This window comes from Diabrotica undecimpunctata, chromosome 5 (assembly GCF_040954645.1).
Source record: "Diabrotica undecimpunctata isolate CICGRU chromosome 5, icDiaUnde3, whole genome shotgun sequence".
Taxonomy (NCBI): Eukaryota; Metazoa; Arthropoda; class Insecta; order Coleoptera; family Chrysomelidae; genus Diabrotica; species Diabrotica undecimpunctata.
Genome location: NC_092807.1, coordinates 17533771 through 17560657, shown reverse-complemented (window position 1 = coordinate 17560657; position 26887 = coordinate 17533771). Strand labels below are relative to the sequence as shown.

General features: G+C 34.1%; 1 protein-coding gene across 2 annotated transcripts; it reads right to left on the bottom strand.

The window, feature by feature from the left end:
• Window positions 1–1006: 1006 nt before the first annotated feature.
• On the bottom strand, window positions 1007–26588 carry LOC140441129 (PHAF1 protein CG7083). Of its 2 annotated transcripts, XM_072531586.1 has the most exons (9): window positions 26370–26588; window positions 24507–24589; window positions 17694–17821; window positions 17452–17615; window positions 13900–14109; window positions 9325–9351; window positions 7041–7255; window positions 3417–3689; window positions 1007–3013 (listed from the first exon to the last, which is right to left on the bottom strand). In XM_072531586.1, exons 1-9 carry the CDS (start codon window positions 26431–26433, stop codon window positions 2933–2935), a joined length of 1245 nt encoding a protein of 414 aa, XP_072387687.1. In that variant the 5' UTR covers window positions 26434–26588; the 3' UTR covers window positions 1007–2932. The 2 variants fall into 2 exon arrangements, with proteins under 2 accessions (XP_072387687.1, XP_072387688.1); XM_072531587.1 differs by lacking the exon at window positions 9325–9351 and having other exon boundaries at window positions 1015–3013; window positions 26370–26586.
• Window positions 26589–26887: the final 299 nt, after the last annotated feature.

Below are 26887 nucleotides of genomic sequence, written 5' to 3'. Positions count from 1 at the left end.
GTGATTCATACAGTTATAGCTTACAGCTTCTAAATACGTTTCCATTGAACAACAATATACAACAATATAAAAGAATAAGGTCAAATTCCATATGAGCGTAAACCTTTAAGAAAAGCAAATACAAAAATTGATTGGTCTTGTAAAAATAACGACACGACTTTACTGAAAAAATTGGCATTTGCTCGACAAACAGTACACAAAACAAAAACATAAAAAGAGTTACTCATATAAGATCTATTTAGTTCGAGGTATAGAGAAACTGATAAATAAATTTACGATTTTACACTAAAAGCTACAAAACCAAAAGGACAAAAAAAACAAACAAAAACGGAACATAATCCAAGAGATGGTATGAAACTTGTAAAGTTAACATAACAAATGCTAGGATACGAGATTAAAAACTACTAATTCAGTTTTTAGAGTGAAATAATTCATAAGCTGTGAATGAAAAATATTTTTAAAATTCGGTACTTCCTATTTTATTCAGAATAAGTTATATATTAACATCTTTATCATCGTTTGGCCATGCCTTGCAATTTTTAGAAGGCTCCAGATTAAAGCAGAAATCTGAATTTGTTTCGAAACTATCTTACCGATTTTTCTATCAGATGTCGCTATTGCGTCCATAACGAAGTCATGTTATTGTTACTTCTAATAAGACAGAGAATTTTATTTTTCACGTTAAGAACGGCTATGAATAACTATTCTGATGAGCTTTATTAAAGCGAAATACGTATCAATAGGTACATAGACGCTTTGAACGTGAAATAAAATCTTTTCTGTCTTTTTCATTTTCTTCGGATCTACTCTGTATGAGTACGAGAAACAAATTCGTTAGGATTTCTGCTTAGATGAATAGACATGTCGTGGAATGCAAATTTTAGATTCCCCATGTCTCTATTAACATCTTTATCATCGTTTGGCCATGCCTTGCAATTTTTAGAAGGCTCCAGATTAAAGCAGAAATCTGAATTTGTTTCGAAACTATCTTACCGATTTTTCTATCAGATGTCGCTATTGCGTCCATAACGAAGTCATGTTATTGTTACTTCTAATAAGACAGAGAATTTTATTTTTCACGTTAAGAACGGCTATGAATAACTATTCTGATGAGCTTTATTAAAGCGAAATACGTATCAATAGGTACATAGACGCTTTGAACGTGAAATAAAATCTTTTCTGTCTTTTTCAATAAGTTATAACTTCGTCAAAAATAAAACCAGGCAATTAATATTTTCCCGCAAAAGCTTAACCTACGATTCTCTATGACTTACATAATATAATCTATTCACTTTTCTTTAACATATTAAAATATTTCCGTGAAAGAAAACAAACATCCTATAACAATTAAATAAAATTTCACTTTTACAATATAAATTAAGGATACTGCAATACTTTCATATTAAAACACTGATTATCTAATCGATCCATTCTGCCAGAACCTCCAGAGATGTCAAAAGTATTTATATAGAAATGTTGGTAATATTTCACCTTATATGAAACTATTAAATTCTTGATCTGTGTTCATTAGATTTTCGTAACGACGATGTCACTTAAAGAAAAAGCTTTTTTAATTAGATTAGCCAACTAAGTTGGCTGGTAAACTTTGTCAGAGTCAGATGTAATCGACGTTTCGAGTAATGTTCCCTTTCGTTTAAATCTTAAATCTTCGACATTACGTCGTTTCAATTTTAATTTTCACAACTTTAAGACGAAATTTAAATGTTTTTATACCGTTTGTGAGTGTCAACAGTTACTTTACCCTCTTTTGTTCATTATAGTAGAGTGGGATTACTTGCTTTCAGGTTTCACTGATGATGATCTGATAGAACCACAAACTTTGTAAAATTATATAAATGTGAAAATTGTAATCAGTTTTGATATTTTCATGAATTGGATCAAGAATTATTCCAACAATGCCTTTGAAATTAAGACTCATTTTTTTACTACTGGGCCTGTACTTTTAATTGGTTAATTAATATATACTTATGTATATATTATGTATACTTCATCTAATTTACATACCGTTGCACGTCATTGGCGTCATAGCCCGTGACGTCACATGATACCAACACGAAATATTTAGGCGGTAGGTGTGTTCTTTTTTAGAATCACTTTGCCGAGTACACTGGCATTACAGCCACTAGACATTTTATTATATACGAGTAGATCTAATATTTAAAGATTTCTATTAATGTTAACTTAAAGAAATAGACAACAATATGTTTCATTTAATTTGTATAAATGCATTATAAAGCGTTTTTATGAAGAACATTTGTTCGGAACACACTGTAATTGTAATCGAACGAAGGTGAAATTTTGGCATAAATTGGTAACACTTATTTGACAGTTGCGGTGTTGACACTTTTTGTACATTATTATTTTAAATTTTAAAGTGAATACCTCTTGTTTTATATTTTTACCTATTTAATAAAATCTGTTCTTTTTAGAACAAAATTAGTGTGTTTTATTTCAAAAATGTCACGTAAGAATTTAAATAGTCGTTGTAAAGAGTATAATAATAATTATGTGACCTATTTGATTTAAAATGGATTCAGGATTTTTTTATACTTTGGCAACTATGTCAACTTCGATCTCTGACGTAGATAATGACGTGCAACGGATTGTAAATTAGATGGACTGTATGTATGTATTACTATATATACTCTGACAAATTATAGACACCACAACTGGCAGAATGGTAGAAACTTAACATATGTACGTTCTTACATAAATAACAAAACAAATAGATCTTATAAAAATAGGATAAGAGTACGAAAAGTGAACAGTTTAAAATTAGACTAATGATCTCCCAAACGGTTACAATTAGGCAAAATATTTGATGAAAGTTTTAAGCCTTAATACATTTATAAATAAGGTGAGGCTGCCAGTACCTGTTTGTGAGTACGAGGTAAGTGGCGGAGAGCCTCTGTCACGCGTGGTAACTTTCTTTTTCATAAGGAATACCATCCCCGTATAAAGTTAGAGAGGCTATGTAGTGGTTTGGCATCACCTGAAAACGATACAAATTTCCTTTTTAAATGTCTTCTTATAGTATGGATTAGAGAATCTCAACATAATATAAAACGCCAACAAGTCTATGTGTTACATTAAAATTATTTCACAATTTGTTTGTACTATTTATGCTAGAATTCGGCTCGAAGGACCAATTTTTATGATGAGAATACAAGATTTTAATGAACTGTATATTTAGAGGTAGAACTTTGCTTGATTAAAACTTGATATTTGAATGCAAGTTACAGAAAGAAATAAAAACTGGCTGCAGTACTGTTACAGAAATTAACTGTGGCTTTACAAGGTAAACATATTTTCTACATATGTTTACTATAACCTGTCGCGTTTTAAATGAATTCGAACTACAGCTTTATATTTAAATAATGAACGAATTCTCTTACCTCAAAAATGATATCTTGATACCCGTAACACAGTGTGCTTCCAAAAGGATTAGTCGTGTTGGTTGAACTTGCTCGGTTCAACACTACTGGCCTTTCACTGGGCGTTAGCTTTGTGCAAATATCGTTCCAGTGAGTGTATCCACTGATTTCGACGTTCTTCAACGTGAGCTCGAATTCACATCTCATGTACATGTTGAAGTTGTAATGACCGGGATAATTCGTATGTAGCACTATCTTCTTCGCTGTGTTCGTATTCGCGTCGAATAGAATATCCTAAAATAATTTATGATTATAAAGAAATAGTACCAGTGTTTTTATTATATTGTTGTTTTACATGCCCCTAATTGCGATCATATGCTATGAAGAAGCCGATAATACTCTTTTCAACTGAATGTTCCACGCACCGTTTCTATCGATGTTCTAGTCGCGGTAACTTTCTGTAATTTCGTAGTATCGCGCGAAATTCTGCCTCCGTTGTTCTACTGGCTATTTCTAAAACAGATGATCTGTTTATATCAGCCCGCCAAGTTGGCGTTAGATTATTAGCATTAGCAAAGTGTTTTTGTAAGCGATATCCGTGTGAATTGTAGACGATAATAATTAATGTAATTAAAATTTATGTGTTTGTAAAGTAATAATGTAAAGCTAGTCCGTGAGCAGAAGATATATCCAGAACAAAAACTAGTCCTTGAGTGGTTGAACAACGGAGCTAAACCACAGTGTCATGAGACTATGCCACAACAAGATCCTATTTTCTAGTAAGAGGTATTACTGGGTTAACTGTCGGCAATATGTGGAAGAATGACTCAAAAGATGTGACCTATGTGTATACAAGGGACCCAAAATGATACTTAGAGGAAAACTCTACAATACAGTAACATGTATTGGATGGTAGCTATGGAATATTTTTCCAAATGGCCAGAAGTACTACCCAACTAAGAAGCAATCACAATTGGTGAGGCCCTGCTTGAGAATGTCGTTTTCCATCATGGAGCTCCACTTCTGCTTCATTTCGACCAGGGACGCAACTTCGAATCGGAAGTTTATAAGGCTATGATGGCTTTGATGGGAATTAAGAACGAGGCGTTAATGACAGCGCTTCATCCTCAGTCCGACGGCGTGGTAGAAAGACACAACCAGACCATCAAAGACTACATGTCCCTGTTTGTACATTAAAATCAGAGAGACTGGGAAAAACAGGTGCGTCTGTTTCTGCTAGCCTACCGAAGCTTCCAACATGGGAGCAGTCTGGTTCTAAAAATCAATGAGAAGGAAACGTCTGAGCCATCGGAGAGGGCGTACCTGAACACTAAGAAGATAGACGGCCTTGTACATAGAGAGCAACTGACGCCAAGAAGTAAGCCGAAGGTCGTCCATATGAAGAGACTTTGTCCATATGAAAGGCAAAATCCATCGACCTGGTCCATTTAGATGCTGTTGGGGCAAAAAACATGAAAGAAGGAAACGATGTTGTGTTACAAAATACTCTTTTCATCCAAACGTTCCACGCGCCGTTACTATCGACATTCTAGTCGCAGTAACTTTCTGGAATTACGTGTTATCGCGCGAAATTCGGGATCTGTCCCTCCGCTGGTTATTATTTAAAAGTGTTTATTAAAGCGTTTTTGTAAGCGATATCCGTGTGAATTGTAGACAATAATTATTAATGTAATTAGAGTTTATGATCTTTGTAAAAAGGAAGAATATATTAGATTCCATATTCTTCACTTATTAACAAACAAACACACATTATAATGAATGGCACATCTTGCTCTCTTAGATCTTACGATGTATTAATTTTGTATTTGGCGATGGGCTTTTCCAGCTAAATAACAAATTAGAATTAGGGTTCATTGGCACAGCTGGAGTAAACAGTTTTTTTCTTTTTGAGTTTGTGTCATTTTAAAATTTTGCGTTTGTCTATTAGCGACTTTTGGGAATTATATTTCTCCTATTTGGTTCAAGGTTGGCAATATACCTAGAAGGCAGCGTGGATTATCGATGCTCACTCTGTAACAAACCTCTAAGTAATGCCCACTGATCTTAACGAACAGGTTGAAAGTTATAGAAATAGAATACAGCTCCGTAAACAAAGGCTACCCTTACTTAATAGAAGGCAAAGAAGATTTGTAAGGAACAAATTAATTTCCCGTTGACCGCATCTATTAACCGAGGAATACATAAATAATACACTCGCGATCATAAAATCCAGGTCACCTTGAAAATCACCGATATTTCATTTTTAACGAGCTTTATCGTAAATAATAATAACACAAATACAAACTAATGCATGTTTCTGAGAATTGTTGTCGGCTTAGCGGTTTCCTTTGCAACAAAGAATTTCAATAGTGCCGATTTCGCGGAAAAGTGCACACTTCCCAAAATGAACGGTACCTGTAACTGTCGCTTGTTTTAAACGTCTCATTTGTGCTTCGACTTTCTGTTCAAACGCAACGAACAAACATTTATTATTGCCACCATTAGTGTTTATTAGTGCCATTATTAGTGTTTATTATTGTTTATTTTTTGCCAAAAATACCCTTGTGTGAAAGACGGTCACACTCAACGGCAAGTCGCAAGAACTGTTGGCGTAAGCCTTTCTACGGTTCAACGAGTGCTTCAACGCTTTCAGGAGAAGGGTTTGCTATCCAGACGATCTGGCTCTGGACGAAGAATAACCACGGTACGAGATGACCGTTTTCTTGTGTTTCAGGCTTTACGAAACCGGACCTCAACTGCAATTATGCATCGAAATCGTCTACAGGAAGTACGAAATAATGGCTAATAAAGGTAATGGCTACAGGACCGCCACTTCGCCTGGCGCATCGAGTTGCACGACTAGCTTTTGCTCCAAGCTTGCATTACTCCAAGAATGCCATTTGGTGGAGGCTCGGTCATGGCTTGGGAAGGTATATCTTCCGACTTCCGCACAGAATTACCCTTCATCGAAAATGGGTCCTTAACTGCACGAAGGGACATTACGGAGATTCTGGAAGAACATGTTATGCATACCATGGCAAGGCTTGGAGAAAACGTCGTTTTTATGCAGAACAACGCGTGAACGCACGTTGCCACGATCAGTATGCAATACTTGGACGAGGTTGGAATTACGAGGTTACCCTGGCCAGCTAGGTCTCCGGACCTGAATCCCATGGAACATATCTGGGACGATTTGAAAAAACGTATTCAACCCCTAACATCTCCTCCTAACAACGCACAGGAGCTTAAGGATCTGTTAGTGAGAGAGTGGAATAACATACCACAACATGTAATCCGGAGAAAAATTGAGAGAATGCCCTGTCGTCTGCAAGAGGTCATTAGAGCAAGTGGAGACAATACACGATATTAATCATTGAAATTTCACTAACAATTTACAACGTTCTGTATTTTCCATTTTTTTCGTATGCCTGTTTTATCAACAATTTTCAATAAAAACAATAAAAACCGTTTTTTTTCTTTCAAAACAAACATTGATGACAAATAAAAAATACGCTAGCCTAAAAAAACGTTATTACTGCACCAGAGGCAAAAATATTCCAGAAACTTGAAATTTTCAAGGTGACCCGGATTTTATGATCGCGAGTGTAGTTAACAAAAACAAAATAATTTATATAATTTACTTACCAGTCCTAAGGTAAAATAATTGAAAAAATAATCACTTCTAATGGCAGTAATTTTGCGATGGGCGTTCGGGCTATGTATCCTCATTTTATCTTCACTCTTAAAAAATACTTTTGATGGGGCTCCTAAGGCTGTAGCTATTTCTTGCGCGGACTGGCCGAGTAAAACTTCTTTTTCGAATTCCTGCCGTATAGAATCCGGTAATCTGTTATGGGATCCTGCAGAATATAACAAATTTTCGTGATAAATATATATGTTCGTAGTTTTTGGAAGAAATTCCAAAAACACGGTTAAGGACAATAAAAATTTGATGACATCACACATTTTAAACATGATGGATGAAAGAATAAAATTTAAAAATAAAAACACAATCCAATCCAAGAATACAAACGTTTAAGTAGGGCAATGCGAGAGAAAATAAAAGAAGCAAAAGAGAAATGACTAGAGAAAAATATAAAGAAATAGAAGAATTAGAAAAGTGGCATTATTCTTTTAATATGTAAAAGAAAGTGAAAGAATTTTTATATATCAATAACGAACAACCTATTGAAAGCTCACCAATTCTAAAAATCGAAGCGGAATATCCCATTAAACAATTAAAAACCAACAAGTGTCCTGGACCTGACCAAGTTTATCCTGAAATACTCAAATTGATAGAAAATGATAGTCTTGATCTGTTAGAAATTTTGCTTAATGTAATATAATATACTGAGAATATCAGAAGAATAGTGAAAATCTATCTTTATTTTCGTACTCATGAGCCAAGTACTTAAAATTTACTAAAAATACACTCATGGACAAAAATATGGAATATTTTAATTGGATATGATAATTGGACAATCGAGCTATCTATGTTTCGTGGATCTTAAGAAGGCATTTGACCGCGCCAAATTAAAAGACGTTATCCCCTTACTGTACGCAAGAGAGATACCTCTAGGAATAATCAAAACGATCGAAAATATCTACCAAAACAACACAATAAAATTAAAAGTAGAAGAGGAACTAACCGACCCTATTGAAGCTGACAATGGAATAAGACAGGGAGATTCCCTGAGTCCTCTATTGTTCAACCTGATTATGAATGAAATAATAAAAAAAGTAAGAACTAAAAAAGGATACCAAATGGGAGAAAAACAACTTAAAATATTCTGCTATGTAAAATTTACTAAGCAAAAAAATAAATGCAATGCAATAAAAAATTTACTAAGATGTAAATTGGAGCTGGAAGGTCAGATAATAGAACAAGTGATGGAGTTTAAATATCTAGGCATCACATTATCTAGCTACGGAAAGCTCGAAACTGAAGTGAAAGATCAAGTGAATAGAGCAAACAGAGCCGCAGGCTGGTTGAATGAAACAATATGGAGAAATAAAAATATCGGGAAAGAAACGAAAGGCAGAATTTACAAAACAATCATCAGACCAATAATGACACACGCGGCAGAAACAAGACCTGACACACAGAGGACAAAAAGGATGTTAGAAACAGCAGAGATGAAAACACTTAAAAAAATTGATGGTAAGACACTATGGGACATAGCTAGAAGTACAGATATACGACGTAGATGCAAGGTGGAGAAAAACAAGTGTAAGAAATAGAAGAGTAGAATGGAACAATCATATAAGCGGAATAACAACAAATAGAGTAGTAAAGACGGCAAGAGACGGTTCCCCGATAGGAAGACGATCAGTAGGACGACCACGAAAGCGATGGAACGACAACTTACTGGAGGTACATTGAAAAACAGAGAGTCATGTTCATGCCTACATAAAAAGAAGAAGAAGAAGAAAGAAGAAAACTATCGAGCTGTGAAAAATGTTTTGTTCACAGATCAGTCGAGAATTCAGTTATGGAAGTAATATGGACGAAACTTCGTCTACAGAAGAACTGACGAACGGTATGCCAGTTATAATCTCATACAGAGCGTTATTTTTGGTGATGATGGCATAGTGCTATGGGGCCAAACTTGTGGAGGTGATTAGGTGAATGACAGCTGACATATTGGATATGACATATTCGTGCTAATATGTCGCTAGAATAGTAAATGGTTACCTTGATGAGGTTCAATTTAAAAGATTTTATTGGTCACCATACATCCCAGATTTAAATCCGATCGCATACCCACCTTAATAATTCTTTCCGATACAGTGTACTGTATATTATCGATTCAATATTTATGTTATTATGTTCCTTTCAAGGCAAAAAAAAAGAATAAAACAGAAGTCAGTAAAAGCTAAATAACGCAAAAACTGGTTAAAATAAAAAACCACACACAGTCCAAATTACCTGTTATGGGCCAAGGTAGAAGTAATCCTGAATATAAAAAAACACAAAAAAAATAAAAATATGATAAAAATTAATATTAAAAATAAAAACATGTTTATATTTAAGTTAACCTAAATAGGAATTTCAGAAGAAAATGTTACAGTTAAAGAGCCTCTACAAAAATATATTAATTGCCACCTCTATACATCGTTTCTTTCTGTAATAAAAAAGGAATATTGATTACTTTCTACAGAGCACTAAGAACGGATTTTGTCCGAAATGCCCGAAATAAGCCACGAAGAAATAGGAAGAGCAGTAAAAGAAATAAAAAGGAATAAAGCTCCTGGAAGCGATGGAATCCTTGCAGAAATGCCGAAGGAAGGCGGAGAAGAAGCCATCACATATCTAAAAATACTATTTAATAAATGTCTATTCTCCAGGTACAGAATATTAATACATAATATTTACGAACAAGCTGAAATGATAATGACGTTGGGCAATGGAATCGAAACAAGACCAGTAAAAATCAACGGAGGCGTAAGACAAGGAGACACAATATCTCCAAAATTATTTACAGCTGCTCTAGAAGATATCTTTAAGTCAATGGACTGGGAAAATAAGGGAATCCCTATTAACGAAAGATATTTGAACCATCTTGGATACGCAGATGATGTACTACTAATAGTCGACACGTGGAATGCACTGAATACGACGATTGAGGAGCTACACACAGAACTCCTAAAAAAAGGACTGAAAATGAATTTCAGCAAAACCAAACTAATCTCAAACAAAGATGACAAACCTATGATAAACATCCAAGGGACAGAGATAGAACACGTAGATGAATATACATATCTGGGTCAAAATGTCAAGGCAAGCAAAGAAAAACAGACTACCGAAATAAGCAGACGTGTAAAAATGGGATGGGCGGCATTCGGAAGACTCACACCTGTACTTACATATGGAGCTCAAAACTGGACATTCACTAAAATAAACATGGAGAAGATCAGAAAAATTCAGAGAGCTATGAAACTACAGATGCTGGGTATCTCACTCAAAGACCATAAAATCAATGAAGACATTCTTAATAGAACAAAAGTAAAAAGAGGCTGTCGAACAGGCAGCTAAACTTAAATGGAAATGGGTTGGACATAACGAACGTCTTAAAGATAGCCGATGGAATAAATAAACCACGAGGAACACCACAAATGCGCTGGAGCGACGACATTAAAAGACCTGCAGGACCAATGTGGAAACGTCTTACGAATAACAGATATGAATGGCGAGAATTAGGAGGAGCCTATATTCGGCAATCCGAATAGAGAGAAGGGTTTAAAAAAAATTGGTTGTTGTTTAAAACAGTCAAACATCGGTTGTGGGTTAGATCCATTGTACAAGGTAATTATTATTTTCCCATACCGGTAAAATTGTTCGTTTTAGTTTGCTAAATCCTAAAACAATATTTTATTGTTTCATTTTTCTTTTTTTTTTATTTATGGTAACTTTTCGTTCTTCATATAAGTGAATGGGTTTACTTTTTGGATGCTTCCAATTTCTTCTACCTTCTTCTCACCATAAATGGTTATTAATAGTTATACGATTCTGAAAATCTACTGGTTTTCTTACGTCATACGTGAGTTCATGGGAATACGCTCGGGCTGACTACCGAAGGGTTTTCACCATGGTGTAGTGATTCCAAACACTGATGTGGTTCATCAGTGATTAAAACTCTTCTAGTTGAGATTTTATACAGGATTTTTATCGCTTCTAGTCGAAACGCGGACTTTGTCATAAAAATTGTCTGTCTAAGTCCTTAGAAACAGAAACCGCACACGGTTAGCATACAATTTAAAGTGTATTTTAAATGTGTAAAGTATTTCATAACGAAAGGCTAATAAAAGTTAAGATGAAGCTAAAAGGACGTGACATAGTGGTAGTGGGCGCATATGCACCTTCTGAAGATGAAAAGGACGAGGTAAAGGATAAATTTTACGACGAATTGACGGACCTGGTAGAGAGTATTGGAACTAGGAAGGAAGTAATTCTACTAGGTGACTTAAATGCTAGAACCGGAAGAAAAGTAAATAGCAAAGTGGTCGGTCCATTTGGAGAAGAAAAAATAAATAAAAACGGTGAGAGATTAATAAGTTTCTACGATCATATGAATTTAAAGATAATGAATGGATATTATCAGCACAAGGATGTTCATAAATTCACGTGGATTCAGCCAACGAGGAATTTGAAATCAATAATCGATTACTGTATATGCAAAGAAAACTCCACAATAAAGGTTAATAACGTTAGAGTCCATCGATGAGCAGAATGTGGATCTGATCACCACTTGCTTAAAGCGTCACTACTATTTACATTTAAAGGAAGCCAACGATAAAATGAAAACGAAAGTTCAATAATACTGCAAGACATTTCAACAAAGAGATATAATCTACAAGGTTTTGAAAATGAGTTTACCCAATTTCTGTATCGAATGAGGTTGAATCTGAAATTGCACGATGTTTGTTACTCCTCACCAATTAATACGTACAACGAAATTATGAAAGCTCTTGACGAAGCTGCAATGGAAGCTATTGGAGAAGTGGATAGCATAAAAAATAGAAATGAATGGTGGAATAAAGAAATAGAAGATCTTGTGGGGAAGAAGAAGAATATGTATAACAAATGGCTAGCAACAAAGGACCCTTACGATCGACAACAATACAACAGCTTAAGCAAAGAAGTAAAAAAAGAGGTAAATAAAGCCAAAAATGAGATGTGGAATAAAGCCTGCGATAACGTAGAAAATTTTATGGGTACAGCAAGAAGTAAAGAAGCCTGGAAAAAATTAGAGGTAGTAGAACAGATAGAAAGAATGCAGTAGGTTAACTCTAATAGCCCCAGAATTATGGGTCGAATATTATGAACAAATGCTGACAGAAGATCGAACAGAATTCCAAGATATTTGCTACCAAAAATATGATATTTCCTACCGCGAAGAAACTGAAATAACACTTGAAGAAATTAAAAAACACGCCAACGCTATGAAAAATGGAAAGGCTCCAGGACCGGGGGGAATACCCATTGAACTGATTAAATATGGCCCTGACAAACTATTTCAGCTATTGGCCTATACTTTTAATTTATTTTTGAGAGGAGAAGAGCTACCCACAGAATGGAAAACTGCATATATCAGCAATCTATATAAAAATAAAGGCGACAGAAAAGATTGTAAGAACTACCGAGGGCTTAGTGTAACTAACTCAATCTGTAGTCTACGGGAAGATAATTAAAAGCCGAATTGAAGATTGTTGGGAAGACGCTGAAGATCAGAGTGGCTTTCGTACCGGTCGTTCTTGTATAGACAATGTATTCTGCCTAAAACAAACAACAGAAAAGCGTTTGGAACATAATATGGAGACACACATGGTATTTATTGATCTTCAAAAAGCGTATGACAGTGTCCCAATAGCCAAGCTATGGCAGGTGCTAGAAGACAAGAATATTCCACCGATTTACATTAATGCTGTAAGGGAGTTGTACGATGATATGACGAGTGTAATAAAGATTGGACAAAAAGTGACAAAAAAGATAAAAGTGACCAAAGGACTTCGCCAAGGCTGCTGCATTGCACCTACACTCTTTAAGATTTATTTGGAGGGGGTTTTGGATATTTGAAAAAGAAAATGTGAACCTATGGATGTTAAAATTGGAGACCATACACTGTACAGCTTGCATTTTGCTGATGACCAAGTAATACTTGCAGAAGATCAAGATGATATCCACTACATGTTACGAAAAATAGATGAAGAATATACTAAGTGGGGCTTATCAATTAATCCATCAAAAACAGAGTACGTAGTAGTGGGAGGTGAAGGAAAGCACTTAGAACTAGGAAGCAAACAAATTCAAAATACTGATAGCTATAAATATCTCGGTGTAAACATTACAAACAATGGTCGGAATACAAAAGAAATAGCTACTAGAATTGGTCAAGGAAATTCAGCAATACGTCAACTGAATAGTATACTTTGGAACAACCACATCAACCGAAACACAAAAATTAGGATATACAAAAGTATCATAGAAAGCATTGCTACATATAGTTCAGAGCTTTGGGTAATAAATAAAAATAACGCATCCAAAATAAAAGCAATGGAAATGAATTTTTGGAGATGTTGCCAACTCACTAGAAGAGATAGAATAAGGAATACTGAAATCAGAGAGCGTATGGGCATAGACACTGACGTCCTGGAAACTATAGAATGCAAAAGGCTGAAATGGTATGGCCATGTAGAAAGGATGAATGATCAACGATGGCCAAAGAGAATGTTACAGTGGATCCCCACCAACCACAGGAAAAAGGAAAGATCAAGAAGATCGTGGAGACAAGAAGTAAAAGGTGCAATGGAAGATAGGGGTCTACAAGTAGATGACTGGAACGATCGCAAGCGTTGGAAGCTAGGTTGCGAGAAACGGCGGCAGCTGTAATAAACTCGTTATATATATATATATATATATATATATATATATATATATATATATATATATATATATATATATATATATATATAAGTATTTCATACAAATAATATCATAATTTACCTGATAATAATTGGAGTTTTATTCCTCTAGTGTAAGACTCTCCTCGTAGCACGGAGGCTTTCTTGAGATACAGTTGACCATAGTAACATGTTAATGGTAGTTCGGGAGCAAATGCCTGTTCAACACCGGCACCACTATAGATAGCAAGACGAGATACCAATGGAGAACTACCTGCTGGAAACTGTAAAGAGCCCAAGTTGTGTGTACTACCTATAAAAACATAAAATTATTCTAACCTTATATTTCCTCAACGTATTTTTTAAATATAAAACTTATACATGAGAGACTAATAATCACCAATAATGAGGATCATACGTTCATATACAAAGAACGTTTGCAGCTCTTACTTAGAGTCCTTTGTATGAAAGTCCTTTGTATGAAAGTCTTTTGTATGAAAATGGGATGCACATGTGAGTCCATTTTAAAAGGGTTGTAGAAATAAATATTAGACTTAGTCAAAATCTATTTTATTAACCCTAGGACATAATTTCTTCTTCTTCTTCTTTACGTGCCATCTCCGTGACGGAGGTTGGCAATCATCACCGCTATTCTGATCTTAGATGCTGCCGCTCTGAATAGTTCGATTAATGTGCATCTGTACCATTCGTACCATGACTTCGTTGTTTGTTACATGCTCGGTCCATGATATCTTCAGGATTCTTCTACACACCCACAGTTCAAATGCTTCCAACTTTTTAGTAGTCGACGCGTTAAGTGTCCATGCTTCTATCCCGTAAAGCAGAGTCGAGAAAATATAACACCTTGCCAGCCTAACTCTCAAGTCTAATTTCAGTTCTCTTGCACAAAGTACCTTTCTCATTTTATTGAAGTTTGTTCGTGCTTTCTCTATTCGAACTTTGATTTCTTTGGAGTACTCGTTTGTGTGATTAATTATTGTGCCAAGATAATTGTAGTTTTCAACTTGTTCTAAAGTTTTACCGTTAATGGTCAGGCTTTCATCATTATTTCGTGTTTTTGATATCCTCATAAATTTAGTTTTCTTGATGTTTATTGATAATCCATATTCTTCTCCATACTCAACTATCTTGTTCATTAGCTTTTGAAGGTCTTGGAGGTTGCCTGCTATTATGATAATATCGTCTGCATATCTAATGTTGTTAATTGGTGTTCCATTGACCTTTACTTCTGCTGTTTCTCCCTCAAGAGCTCTTTTCATAATTTCTTAGTAGTGGTGACAATACACACACCTGTCGTACTCCTCTTTTAATTTCGAACTCTTCTGATGTGTGCCTACTGTTTATAATATAGATTTGTTATAATTCGAAGGTCATTGTATTGTAATTGTTTTGCTTTGAGGACGTCCATTAGCTTTTTGTGGCGGACTTTATCGAAAGCCTTGTTGTAATCTATGAAACAGACGTACATATCTTGATTTACAACCAAGCATCTCTGGATTAGTACGTTGAATGCAAAGAGAGCTTCACGGGTACCTATGCCTATACGGAATCCAAATTGGGTTTCTTCAATATCCATATCCATGGATGATCTTTAAAAACATTTTAAGTGTGTGAGACATCAGGCTTATGGTGCGGTGGTCAGTGTATTCTCTAGCATTTTTCTTTTTTGGAAGACAAATAAATGTTGAGGTCAACCATTCATTGGGTGTGTCACCCGACTGAAAAATTTCATTAAAGAGCTTTAAGAGGACATCGATGTACTCATTTTCTATTATTTTAAGGATATCAATGGGCAGTTGAACTGGCCCCGGGCTTTTTCTGTTTCTGGTGTTCTTTACAAAAAAGACAAAATTGTATGAAAGTCCTTTGTATGTTGTCTTTTGTATGAAAATGGGATGCACATGTGAGTCCATTTTAAAAGGGTTGTAGAAATAAATATTAGACTTAGTCAAAATCTATTTTATTAACCCTAGGACATAATTTCTTCTTCTTCTTCTTTACGTGTCATCTCCGCGACGGAGGTTGGCAATCATCATGGCTATTCTGATCTTAGATGCTGCCGCTCTGAATAGTTCGATTAATGTGCATCTGTACCATTCCCTCAAGTTACGCAACCATGAGATTTTTCTCCTTCCTACACTTCTCTTGCCCTGGATTTTCTCTTGTATAATTAATTGATGTATGTTCTATCTTTCATTACGCATAACATGCCCCAGGTATTGCAGCTTTCGTGCATTGATGGTTTGCAATATTTTCATTCTTTTGTTGACTCTTCCCATGACTTCGTTGTTTGTTACATGCTCGGTCCATGATATCTTCAGGATTCTTCTACACACCGTTCAAATGCTTCCAACTTTTTAGTAGTCGACGCGTTAAGTGTCCATGCTTCTATCCCGTAAAGCAGAGTCGAGAAAATATAACACCTTGCCAGCCTAACTCTCAAGTCTAATTTCAGTTCTCTTGCACAAAGTACCTTTCTCACTTTATTGAAGTTTGTTCGTGCTTTCTCTATTCGAACTTTGATTTCTTTGGAGTAATCGTTTGCGTGATTAATTATTGTGCCAAGATAATTGTAGTTTTCGACTGTAGTTTTTGATATCCTTATAAATTTAGTTTTCTTGATGTTTATTGATAATCCATATTCTTCTCCATACTCAACTATCTTGTTCATTAGCTTTTGGAGGTCTCGGAGGTTGTCTGTTATTATGATAGTATCGTCTGCATATCTAATGTGTTCCATTGACCTTTATTTCTGCTGTTTCTCCCTCAAGAGCTCTTTTCATAATTTCTTTAGAGTGTGCATTAAATAGTAGTGGTGACAATACACACACCTGTCGTACTCCTCTTTAAATTTCGAACTCTTCTGATGTGTGCCTGCTGTTTATAATATAGATTTGTTATAATTCGAAGGTCATTGTATTGTAATTGTTTTGCTTTGAGGACGTCTATTAGCTCTTTGTGGCTGACTTTATCGAAAGCCTTGTTGTAATCTATGAAACAGACGTACATATCTTGATTTACAACCAAGCATCTCTGGATTAGTACGTTGAATGCAAAGAGAGCTTCACGGGTACCTACGCCTCTACGGAATCCAAATTGGGTTTCTTCAATATCCATATCAAGTATTTGGTAAATGCGTTTATGGATGATCTTTAAAAACATTTTAAGTGTGTGAGACATCAGGCTTATGGTGCGGTGGTCAGTGTATTATCTAGCACTTTTCTTTTTTGGGAGACAAATAATTGTTGAGGTCAACCATTCATTGGGTGTGTCACCCGACTGATAAATTTCATTAAAGAGCTTTAAGAGGACATACATGTACTCATTTTCTATTATTTTAAGAATATCAATGGGCAGTTGAACTGGCCCCGGGCTTTTTCTGTTTCTAGTGTTCTTTACAAAAAAGACAGAATTGTTAGAAATCAAATTGACTTCATTTTGTTCAATAACACCTTTAAGAAGTACATACGATCTACGAAAACATACCCTGGAACTGATATACATAACGATCACAATCCAGTTATAATGTCAATCGTCAGTATTTCATGAGCGTACAGTCTGGTAATGCGGGAATGAAATATTTGTTGATATAACTTCTATTTTATCACCTAGAATTGATATAGTATATACTTACCACACTGAAACTTCGACTCTACGGGAAAATAGAAAGAAAGTCCTCTAAAGTTTAACATAAACAGTTGTTTTTCTGAATCGTAAACACCAGGATGAGTGGCTCCAAAGGAATGTTCGATTTGTTCTATAGAAGGCAAAATTTCTGGGGAATTAAATTCTAATCCACTAAAACAACAACATGACATTTACTTTATCCATGTATAATCGTTTTTTACTGAACATTTGTAACCTTAAAATACGTACCAATATTTCAGCTTAACAAATTTCATTGAATAAATCTCGATAATTTTAAGTCTCTGGGAAACTGGGTCGAAAAACAGTCTAATTCCATCATGTGGAAGATTGATAACTAAATCGGCTTCTAATGGTTTCTAAAAAATAAACAATCTTGTAAATTACATCGTCAAGATCAAATTTAGAGTAGCAAAATACACTGCTCCAAAATACATTGAGCCCCATGCTTGAAGAGCATCGGGCTCAATGTATCCCCTTGTCTTATTCCGCTGCCTATTTCTAGATGTTCTGTAAGTTGTCCATCTATTCTGACTTCCATTTTGTTGTTTTGGTAGATGTTGACAGTTTTTTATAATATTTACGGGAACTTCTCTATTATACAGAAGATGGATTACATATTTGAGTCTTACTCTGTCAAACGATTTAGTGATTTCTCAGTAGTTTGCTTTAAAACGAATAGTACATCTGTACTGAAGCATTTCGGTCGTTAAGAGCATCTGCACACAGAATGGGACTAAATATAAATGTTCAAAAGACCAAATATATGTGTTGCAGTGGGTCAAGCAACCCGACACCTACACGAATAATAATTGATGACCTAGAACTGGAAGGTGTTGACACCTTCATATACTTAGGGTCGCTGCTAACCAAAGATAACAACGTCAGTGAAGAAATCAAAAGAAGAATAGTGCTCGCCAATAAGTGTTACTATGGCTTAAGAAGACAGATGGCCTCAAAAATGCCTAGAAAAATTAAACTGACTGTATACAAAACACTAATAAGACCAGTGCTAACATATGGTTCAGAAACTTGGACACTAAAGCTGGATTTATAGTTTGACGCACTGTAAACGTAGACGCACTGGAAAAAGATCAGCATAGAGTTTTGTGTACTCTTATTTATAAATGAACGTAAACGCATGACGGAACGTAAGTCAAACGCACTGCAACGGAAGAGTTGGCCAACTTTCATCTTTTACAGTGCGTTACTTGCGTCTGGCCAATCAAAAGGAAGAATTTTGTGCTGTCAACCAAAGTGAACTGTCTGGTACGCTCACCATTTTGTAAAGTTGTTTGTCAACATATTCTAATTTTGATTTTGTTGATTATTTGTTACAATTAATGTTAAGAATTTATGAAATAATAATAATAAATAATAAAAGGATATTATAGTATCATGGTCACCAACTGTAGCCACTGTTTCTACTCATGCGAAAAAATTCTACTCCGTCGATTTATAAATTGAAATAATATTTACAGTACGTTTGTTACGTCTGCAGTGCGTCTACGTCTACAGTCCGTCAAACTATAAATCCAGCTTTACACAGAATGACCAAGAATTGCTCAAACGTTTTGAGCGAAAAATACTAAGACGAATATATGGAGGCATAAAAGAACAAGGTTTGTGGCGCAGGTGTTACAATTTTGAGTTGTATAGAAGATTTGGAGAACCTGACGTTGTCAAATTCATTAAGGTAGCACGCCTCAGATGGATAGGTCATGTAATCAGACGAGAGGAAGATGCAAGATGCATCATCAGAATCAGCATAGTCAGAAAAGTTTTTGACCGAAGAGGGCCGATCGGACAACGAAGAAGAGGAAGACCGAGACTTAGGTACCAAGACAACCTAGAAAATGATTTGAAGTCTATCGGAATTAGAGCATGGAGAAGAGTTGCCAGAGACAGGGGCGAATGGAGGATTGTTCTGAAGAAGGATTTGGCTCATAAAGAGCTGTAACGCCACTGATGATGATGATTGCATCTGTACACGAGTTGTAAGTTTTAGCGTAGTATTTAACAAGTTTATACCTCTGTAGTTTTCTGGCTGTTTTTTATCTCCTTTTTTGAAAAGTAGAATTAGTTCGCTCGTTCTCCATTCTTCCGGTATTTTGTGTTTTATAATTTTATTAATTAATGTTAATTGTTCCGTCATTGCTGCTCCACAATATTTCAGTAATTCGTTTGGTATCCCGTCTCTACCTGCTGCTTTTCTGTTCTTCAGGTTTTCAAGTATTTTCCAAACTTCCTGTACATTTATATTAAGTTCTTCATTTGTGGTAATTTCTGGTGTTTCCGGTTCTAGCGTCGTTTGTTCTTTCTCTGCATATAGCTTTTTTAGGTAGTCAATCCACGTATCCTTTTCTATGAGTTTTGGTTCTATTAGTTCCTTTACCTCCGTTGCAATGCAAAATAAAGAGCTCCTTCTAGGGTCAGCTATTGTCAACGCCTATATAATTCACTGAAAAGTAACCAACAGTAAAATGTCCATTATATTTTTCAAGGAAGAGTTGGTTTGTCAACTGGTACATTTCTGTAGACTAACTATTCCAGAGCAGCAGATGTCACATGATCATAAATGTAACCATCTAGAGAAAAAGCAAAGTTCGACCAGAAGAAAATGTGTCACATGTTACGCAAAAAATTCAGAAGAGAATGGTAGAAAGCTTGTACAGACTAAAACTAACGTTTCTCGTTTTAAGTCGATTGAGTGTAATACATTTCATTGTATTTCGTGCTCTTATGAGGTTCATGCATGTACTCTATACAAATCTGTACATAAATGTTATATTTTTGCATTTATTTCTTAATCAGAAATATGTTTTTCTAATTTTAAAGAACATTTACTGATCTTTTACATTAAAAAATAAACAACTGCTTATGTCATATATAAATAAACCTTATACCCACTTTACACTACATGATTTATCATGTGATTTGTCATATGATTTGGTTATGAAGTGAAATTTACATGTTTACACTGTGTGATTTGTCATATGATTTTGTCATGCGGCTCGTCATAGCTTGTCACAGGAGAATAGGACGGTAGAAATTCCGCATGATAAAATCATATGATTTTCGGTAATAATACGGGTAACACCAACATATTTAAATGTCGCGCCTTATTCTTATGTCAATTCAGCAACATTCCCTGATCGAGAGACAACATTCTTTATTTATTTATTTATTTTTTGTTTGTTGCATTGATATTGAAATTGTGTCGTATTTTTCTTTTATTATTTATTTATTTTATTCTTAGTTTAGTGTTTTATAGTCTTCTTAGTCATAATTTTAGTTTAGTTTCTTTATTAACTATTTTTAATTTGGTATAATATCAACACTAAATTTGATATACCCTGTCCACGATTTCTTCGTAAGAGCCACCTGCGAGCCCAAAGGCGCCTGATCTTTTTCTTCTTACTGCTGTACGCTGTACGCAGTTGTTGCCGGCGTATTATTATTAAAAGTCGGGAAGCCAATGCAATCAAAGATATATTTTCCATTATAATGGTTTCAAAATCTAATAGTTGATACCTATACTGTGTCCAATATCTCTATGACCATAAACAAAAATCAATAAAACCTCACTCATTGTCACTCATATCATAAGTCATAACTTATCATGTAGTGTAAACACGATTTTTTAAAACATCATAGAAACGAGGAATCATAACAAATTTCATATGATATTGTCATATAATAAAATCACGTAGTGTAAAGTCTACTTTAGTTTCAATCTACTGAATAATATATTGTTTTATTTTATTAGTATCCTAAAAATGCAGGCTAAAAAATATGAAAGTGTTCACAAGGCCACTGAGAAAACGTATTCCATATAAATGAATGGATATTGTGAAACAAAGTTTATCATACAGTCTAAAATACATTAGAGCGTGAGATGCAAAAGTGCTTCTTGTGGCTTCAGTAAGTTCAGTGTATGAGATGCACACTTGCTTATCGTGGCAGTTAATGTGTTAAGCTGCAATAAAAATTCATCATACTCAATAAAAATATAACACCTTAGGAATGTACTCAAGCCGTTATACTACACGAAGAAGTATGGTGTTATCGTCGAATACATGGAAGATTTGGTGTGTCCCATGTAGTACCTTTTACAACTTATTTTAGTAAAAAAAAATTGTTAATGATTACCTCTTGGAAGTCAACACGTAATGTGAACATTAACCCCATATAACATGTCTGGGATATGCTTGGGGAGCAAAGATGATGTCAACCGAATGTATCCAACAACTTGGAGGACTTGGAGCGACTTCAGATTGAAATTTGGAATGCCCTAGATCAAATCAGTGTCCAAAATTGTATTTTAAGCACGAATAGTTCTTCTTTCCATTTATTTCTTGTATGTCCCTTTTAGACTATTCACTGTCCCATTCTCATCTTCTCTTTTTGTCTACGGTCTTTATTGCCACTTTTAATACTTTTGTCGTTAGTTTTCTCAATGTCTAGTTTGTCTCTGTTTATCAGTGTTTAACTTATTTCAGTTCTGCCGATAGACGGCACCCGACCCCGTTGCCGCCCCGTCCCGTTGTACTATAAACTAACCAATGTCTTTCATATCACACGATTCTTCAACATGTCTCGCAGGACAGCCGTTTCGTATACGCCCTTCTATCATAAATCCTATGTTCTATCATTAATCAGCCTTTATTTGTATATATTAACGGAAAAACTCATCAAACACTTGGCTATTGCGATATCCATGACAACACTGAGTATCATAGTGCCGAGTTTAAAATACATGTAAGGAATAAAAGTTAAAAAAATTGCAAAACCAAAACAAAGGAATTAACAGTAGCTTTAAGTATATAAATAAATACAATTATGTTTTAATACATGTATAAAAACTAACTAAAACAAAAACTTTGTATAGGTATTGTTTACTGACAGTGGCCATGAACTTACCAATAACTACTTAGGTATATACCACTTTTATAATTAGTCCATTCACATCAATAAACAATAATGTTATTGACGACACCAAAAAAAAAACAAATTATTTTACATTTTGTAGGTTTTTCCGTAGTATACTTGAGTTATAATAGATCATCAAAAAGATAGTAAACTAAAAAAACTAGCAGTATATGCACTGATTTCTCCAAGGCCTTTGATCGGGTAAACCATGATATTTTAATATTTAAAATGGGTGTTAAAAAACTTGAATTGGATTTTATTTAATGAGTGGGAAAAAAATGGTCCACTTCTTTGATGACTGAGAAAATACTTGATTGACGGAGGTCAGATGGTGCGTATCAGAGATTTTGTTTCCAGTGAGATTAAGGTTCATTCAGGAGTACCCAGGGTTCTCATTTGGGGCCTCTGTTATTTAACATACTCATCAGTGATATACACCACTGCTTACAGCACAGTTTACCTCTTCTTTTTTGCGGATGATCTAAAGTTCTACACTTTTTTTTTCAAAAAATTTATGCATTTTTTTTTTCTACAGCATTCAACATTTCGTTAAATTTTATCATGAGTGGTTTTTCCTCAAGTTTTTTTTGAAAATAAAAAATAATGGGAATTTGTCCATATATGGTATAATATATGGGGTATATGTAATACTTTCTGATGTACTTTTGTGTGCTGTGTTTATTTATTTTTTATTCATTGGTAGAAGTTCCCTACGTTCTTGCTTATTTTGTATTCATCAATTTCTTGTAGTTAATCATACCAACGAATATAGACGTATTTATCTTCTTTTTCTTGATATGCCTAACTTTTGAGATTTGATGGTGGTCAGTACCTCTCGGTTCTTGCTCTAATCTCCTGGTTGTTGGCCCATTCTTCATTTATTATGGTGCCGAGGTAGTTGTAGTGCGTCACTCTTTCTACAGGGGATTGGTTGACATAGAGTTGACCTTCTGTTATCCTTTTCTTGCTAATTATCATAAGCTTTGTCTTCTTAACGTTTATATTGAGTCCATATTTTTGACTGTAATATGTGATATTTTTCTTAAGAACATGTAGGTCTTCTAAGTTGTCCGCAAATACTATGGTGTCATCTGCATATCTGATGTTGTTTAGCCGGTAACCATTTAGTAGAATACCTTTTTCAGTTTAGGGTAAAGCTTTCATAAATATTCTTTCAAAGTACAGATTGAAGATTAGAAGAGACAAAATACAGCCTTGCTTCACTCCACGCATGATTTTCACATAGTCGGTGTGTTCACCTTCAACTCTGAGATTTTCTGTCTGATTCCAGTAAAGATTTCTAATTATTTTCAGATCTTGGTTGTTAATTCCTGTTTCTCTTAGTATTTGCATCATCTTGGCGTGATGTACTCGATCAAACGCTTTCTCGTAATCAACCAGACATGCGTATAAATCGCAGTTGATGTCTCTGGGGGCATAGGGGATACCCTATGTATGTATTATAACAGAGGCAGTAGATGTCAGATGTATAGCAAAAACTCGACCTGTCAGCCATTTGGACTGATACTCCAAATAAGGAGGAATTGAAAATCACATAGAAAAGTGAGGACAAAAGAATCAATGTAAAAAGAAATTTATGCAATAAAGGTAAACGCAACCATAAAACCTAAGTTAAAAGCAGTTCTGAAGACAGGGATGAAAGTTTGTTTGGTGTATTAAACCTTTTTTTAACTCTAGACCAAAAGAAAGATGGTTACAGTGCACCAGCTGTTCAAAGTAAGTTCATGAAGCTGCAATTTTATATAAAGAACTTGGGTTATTACAACCAATCCCAGTTCGGGACAAGTTGTGACATTTGGAGTTACCTCTTTGTTTTGCTAATAACTCAGTTTGTATAGGTTCTAATATGTTTGTTTTTATATTTTTTGTATGAGAAAAGTTCATATCAATTAAATACATTCAATTAAACTTAATAGTATTATTATCTAGATGTACAAGAAATTAATTGAGAAAATTGTCACAATCAACTTCTGTATTCCTACTAATTTATTATTTGCACACACATTTTTCACATTTCCGCTTCATCTTCATATTTTCTATTTTTTTTTAATTTCCATTAATTTAGTAAAAAAGATTTAATATTATACTTACTATATCACTGTAAAGTACTTGAACACCTTTAATAATACCGACTTGTGACTGAATGATGGCAACAGCTTGTGAAAAATGCATTCCTAAAAATATATTTAATTACAATAAATAATAAACATATTTATTACACAACCTTTCATCGTAATATGATTCAATTTCAATACTAATTTAACTTTTTGAATACTACAGTATACTCCCTCTATAACGAACACGGTTATTACGAGGTTTCGCTTATAACGAGATACATTAGATGTCCCGTGAAATTTCTATTGAACTATAACCGTCTATAGCGAGGCAAATTTGGTTATAACGAGAAAAAATAAGATCCAAAAACGTGTTTTTTACGTTTTTAGTCCGGTTGTGGCTATAAATAAATACCTTTTCAAACAGCCCCTCAATAAACTTAACTGCAGCCAGCAATAAACTTCTTTACAATGAATAAATACAACTGTTTCACATCTTTAGAAAATATATGATAGAATGATACTGGACCATTTAAAGCAGTTAAAAATAACAGAGTTCTTAAAATTGCAGAAGCAATAGTTTATGTTATTCTTGAAAATACGATTTATACATTATGTAGTTGAAAAAAATATAAGTACAGCTTTTTTGTTTTAACATATATCATTGATAATAAAAGTTAACAACTCTTTTATGTTTTAATATATTTCATTGACAATAAAAGTGAATAACTTTTTTTCAAAAACGCCATTCAAACAATATTTACTAGCATCTTATATTGCACTATAGGAAGTTAATAGTTTAGAAAACTACAGATTCATATGTATGTACAGTATTATGATTGTCTGATATAACGAGATCGGCTTATAACGAGGTAATTAGTCTGTCATTTCAGTTCTTGTTATAGAGGGAGTCTACTGTATTTATATTTTGTTATAATTTACAGTTATATTTTATTATTTAACATGCAGTTTATTCCTAATACAATTTGGAGAAATGTATTTGAGATAAGAGATATGCTGTTCGTCAAATAAAGTTTAAGAAAAAATAGAATAGAATAGTAAAAGAGGACTGTATAAAGAGTTGCCAAAAAATAATCATTTACAAGAATCCATTTATAAACTAGAGTTACAATATTGGTTTTAGAAGGGATCTAAATACAAGAAGGCCTTCATGGACTTAGTGATGAAGATTCAAGAGGCTTTTGGAGAGATATGGGTTGGGGGGTACTAAATTGTACTATATGTACATTATTTCTCTATTTTATCTACCACCATTTTAAATTAATATTGTATCCTGTGTTTCTATGCCTTTATTTCCTTCTATATTATGTATTGTTGCATTTTTGCAGTCTATTGTCATTGTATAACCAGACATTGTACACTACCAACACAACTGGAATAACACTAGATGAAGTAGAAATTCACATCGTTTAGAAAAATATTTTTAATGCTTATCAGAAGAGGCAATGAAAATCCTGTACATATTCTAAATACTTTTCTCGTATGAAAACAAAAATGATTTGTTGTAATATTCTGTCACCATTTCAGCAATATTCAAGAAGACCTATTTATAAAAAATCATTATATTCTATAAATAAAGGAGAATTTTTACAATATTTTTATTAACACTATACTCTACAATATAAAAATTAAAGCAACAATGTTTTTGTTTTATTTCTACATAGACAAAGCTCTAAATAATTAAAACCTTAACTAAAACAAACAATTTAAGTTTATAACATTAACTCATTGGATGTTAAAGCCGTGATACCAATTTACAAATGCTATTTATACTAAATAAATTATCAGAAGAGTTCATTCCTTCCATTCAATCAAAAAGGTAAATTATTACACAATTGCAAAAAACATTTACCAAAATAATTCGATTGACAGAACTTACCTAATATAAATTCCCATTGTTCACAGCCCAAAGAACGTTCAGGTACAACTTCGAGAGTCAACATTCTGTTTTTAAGCGCAAATTCGTAAATACCATGAAGAAAACAATTTATACTTAATTACGTTTTGGTTTATTTGACAATTCTTTGTCCAAAATAAAGTTGAATGTCAGTGTCAATAATACAACAGCTGATTAATCTTTTACCAACTGTAAGACGGTCAGTTTAGGCAACATAATTTTTTGTGGAAAATTAGTGTATTTTATCATCCCTTTACTACTGTATCGTGTTATTAGAAAAGTTATAATCATATTTTATTTAATAGTATGTACAGAATTTATGTTTAAGAAAGTAAAAATACTACAAACCTGTCAGTTCTAACGAAATTATAGAATTCTTTTTACGTATGAACTGTTGCCTATCGCTTAGGAATCTTATACGTTTATCATAAATCATAAAAAATTCCGGCGCAAATCATGGGTCGATGTTGATAGAGCGATTATTCTAAACGTAATAAAAA

What these genes read in the sequence shown, in the direction of transcription:
- LOC140441129 (XM_072531586.1), bottom strand. Translation starts at nt 26,433, where the DNA reads ATGTTGACTCTCGAAGTTGTACCTGAACGTTCTTTGGGCTGTGAACAA. An exon ending in ACAATGGGAATTTATATTAG is followed by an intron (nt 24,590 to 26,369) that starts GTAAGTTCTGTC and finishes ATATATTTTTAG; the next exon opens with GAATGCATTTTTCACAAGCT. An exon ending in ATTATTTTACCTTAGGACTG is followed by an intron (nt 3,690 to 7,040) that starts GTAAGTAAATTA and finishes AAATTATTTTAG; the next exon opens with GATATTCTATTCGACGCGAA.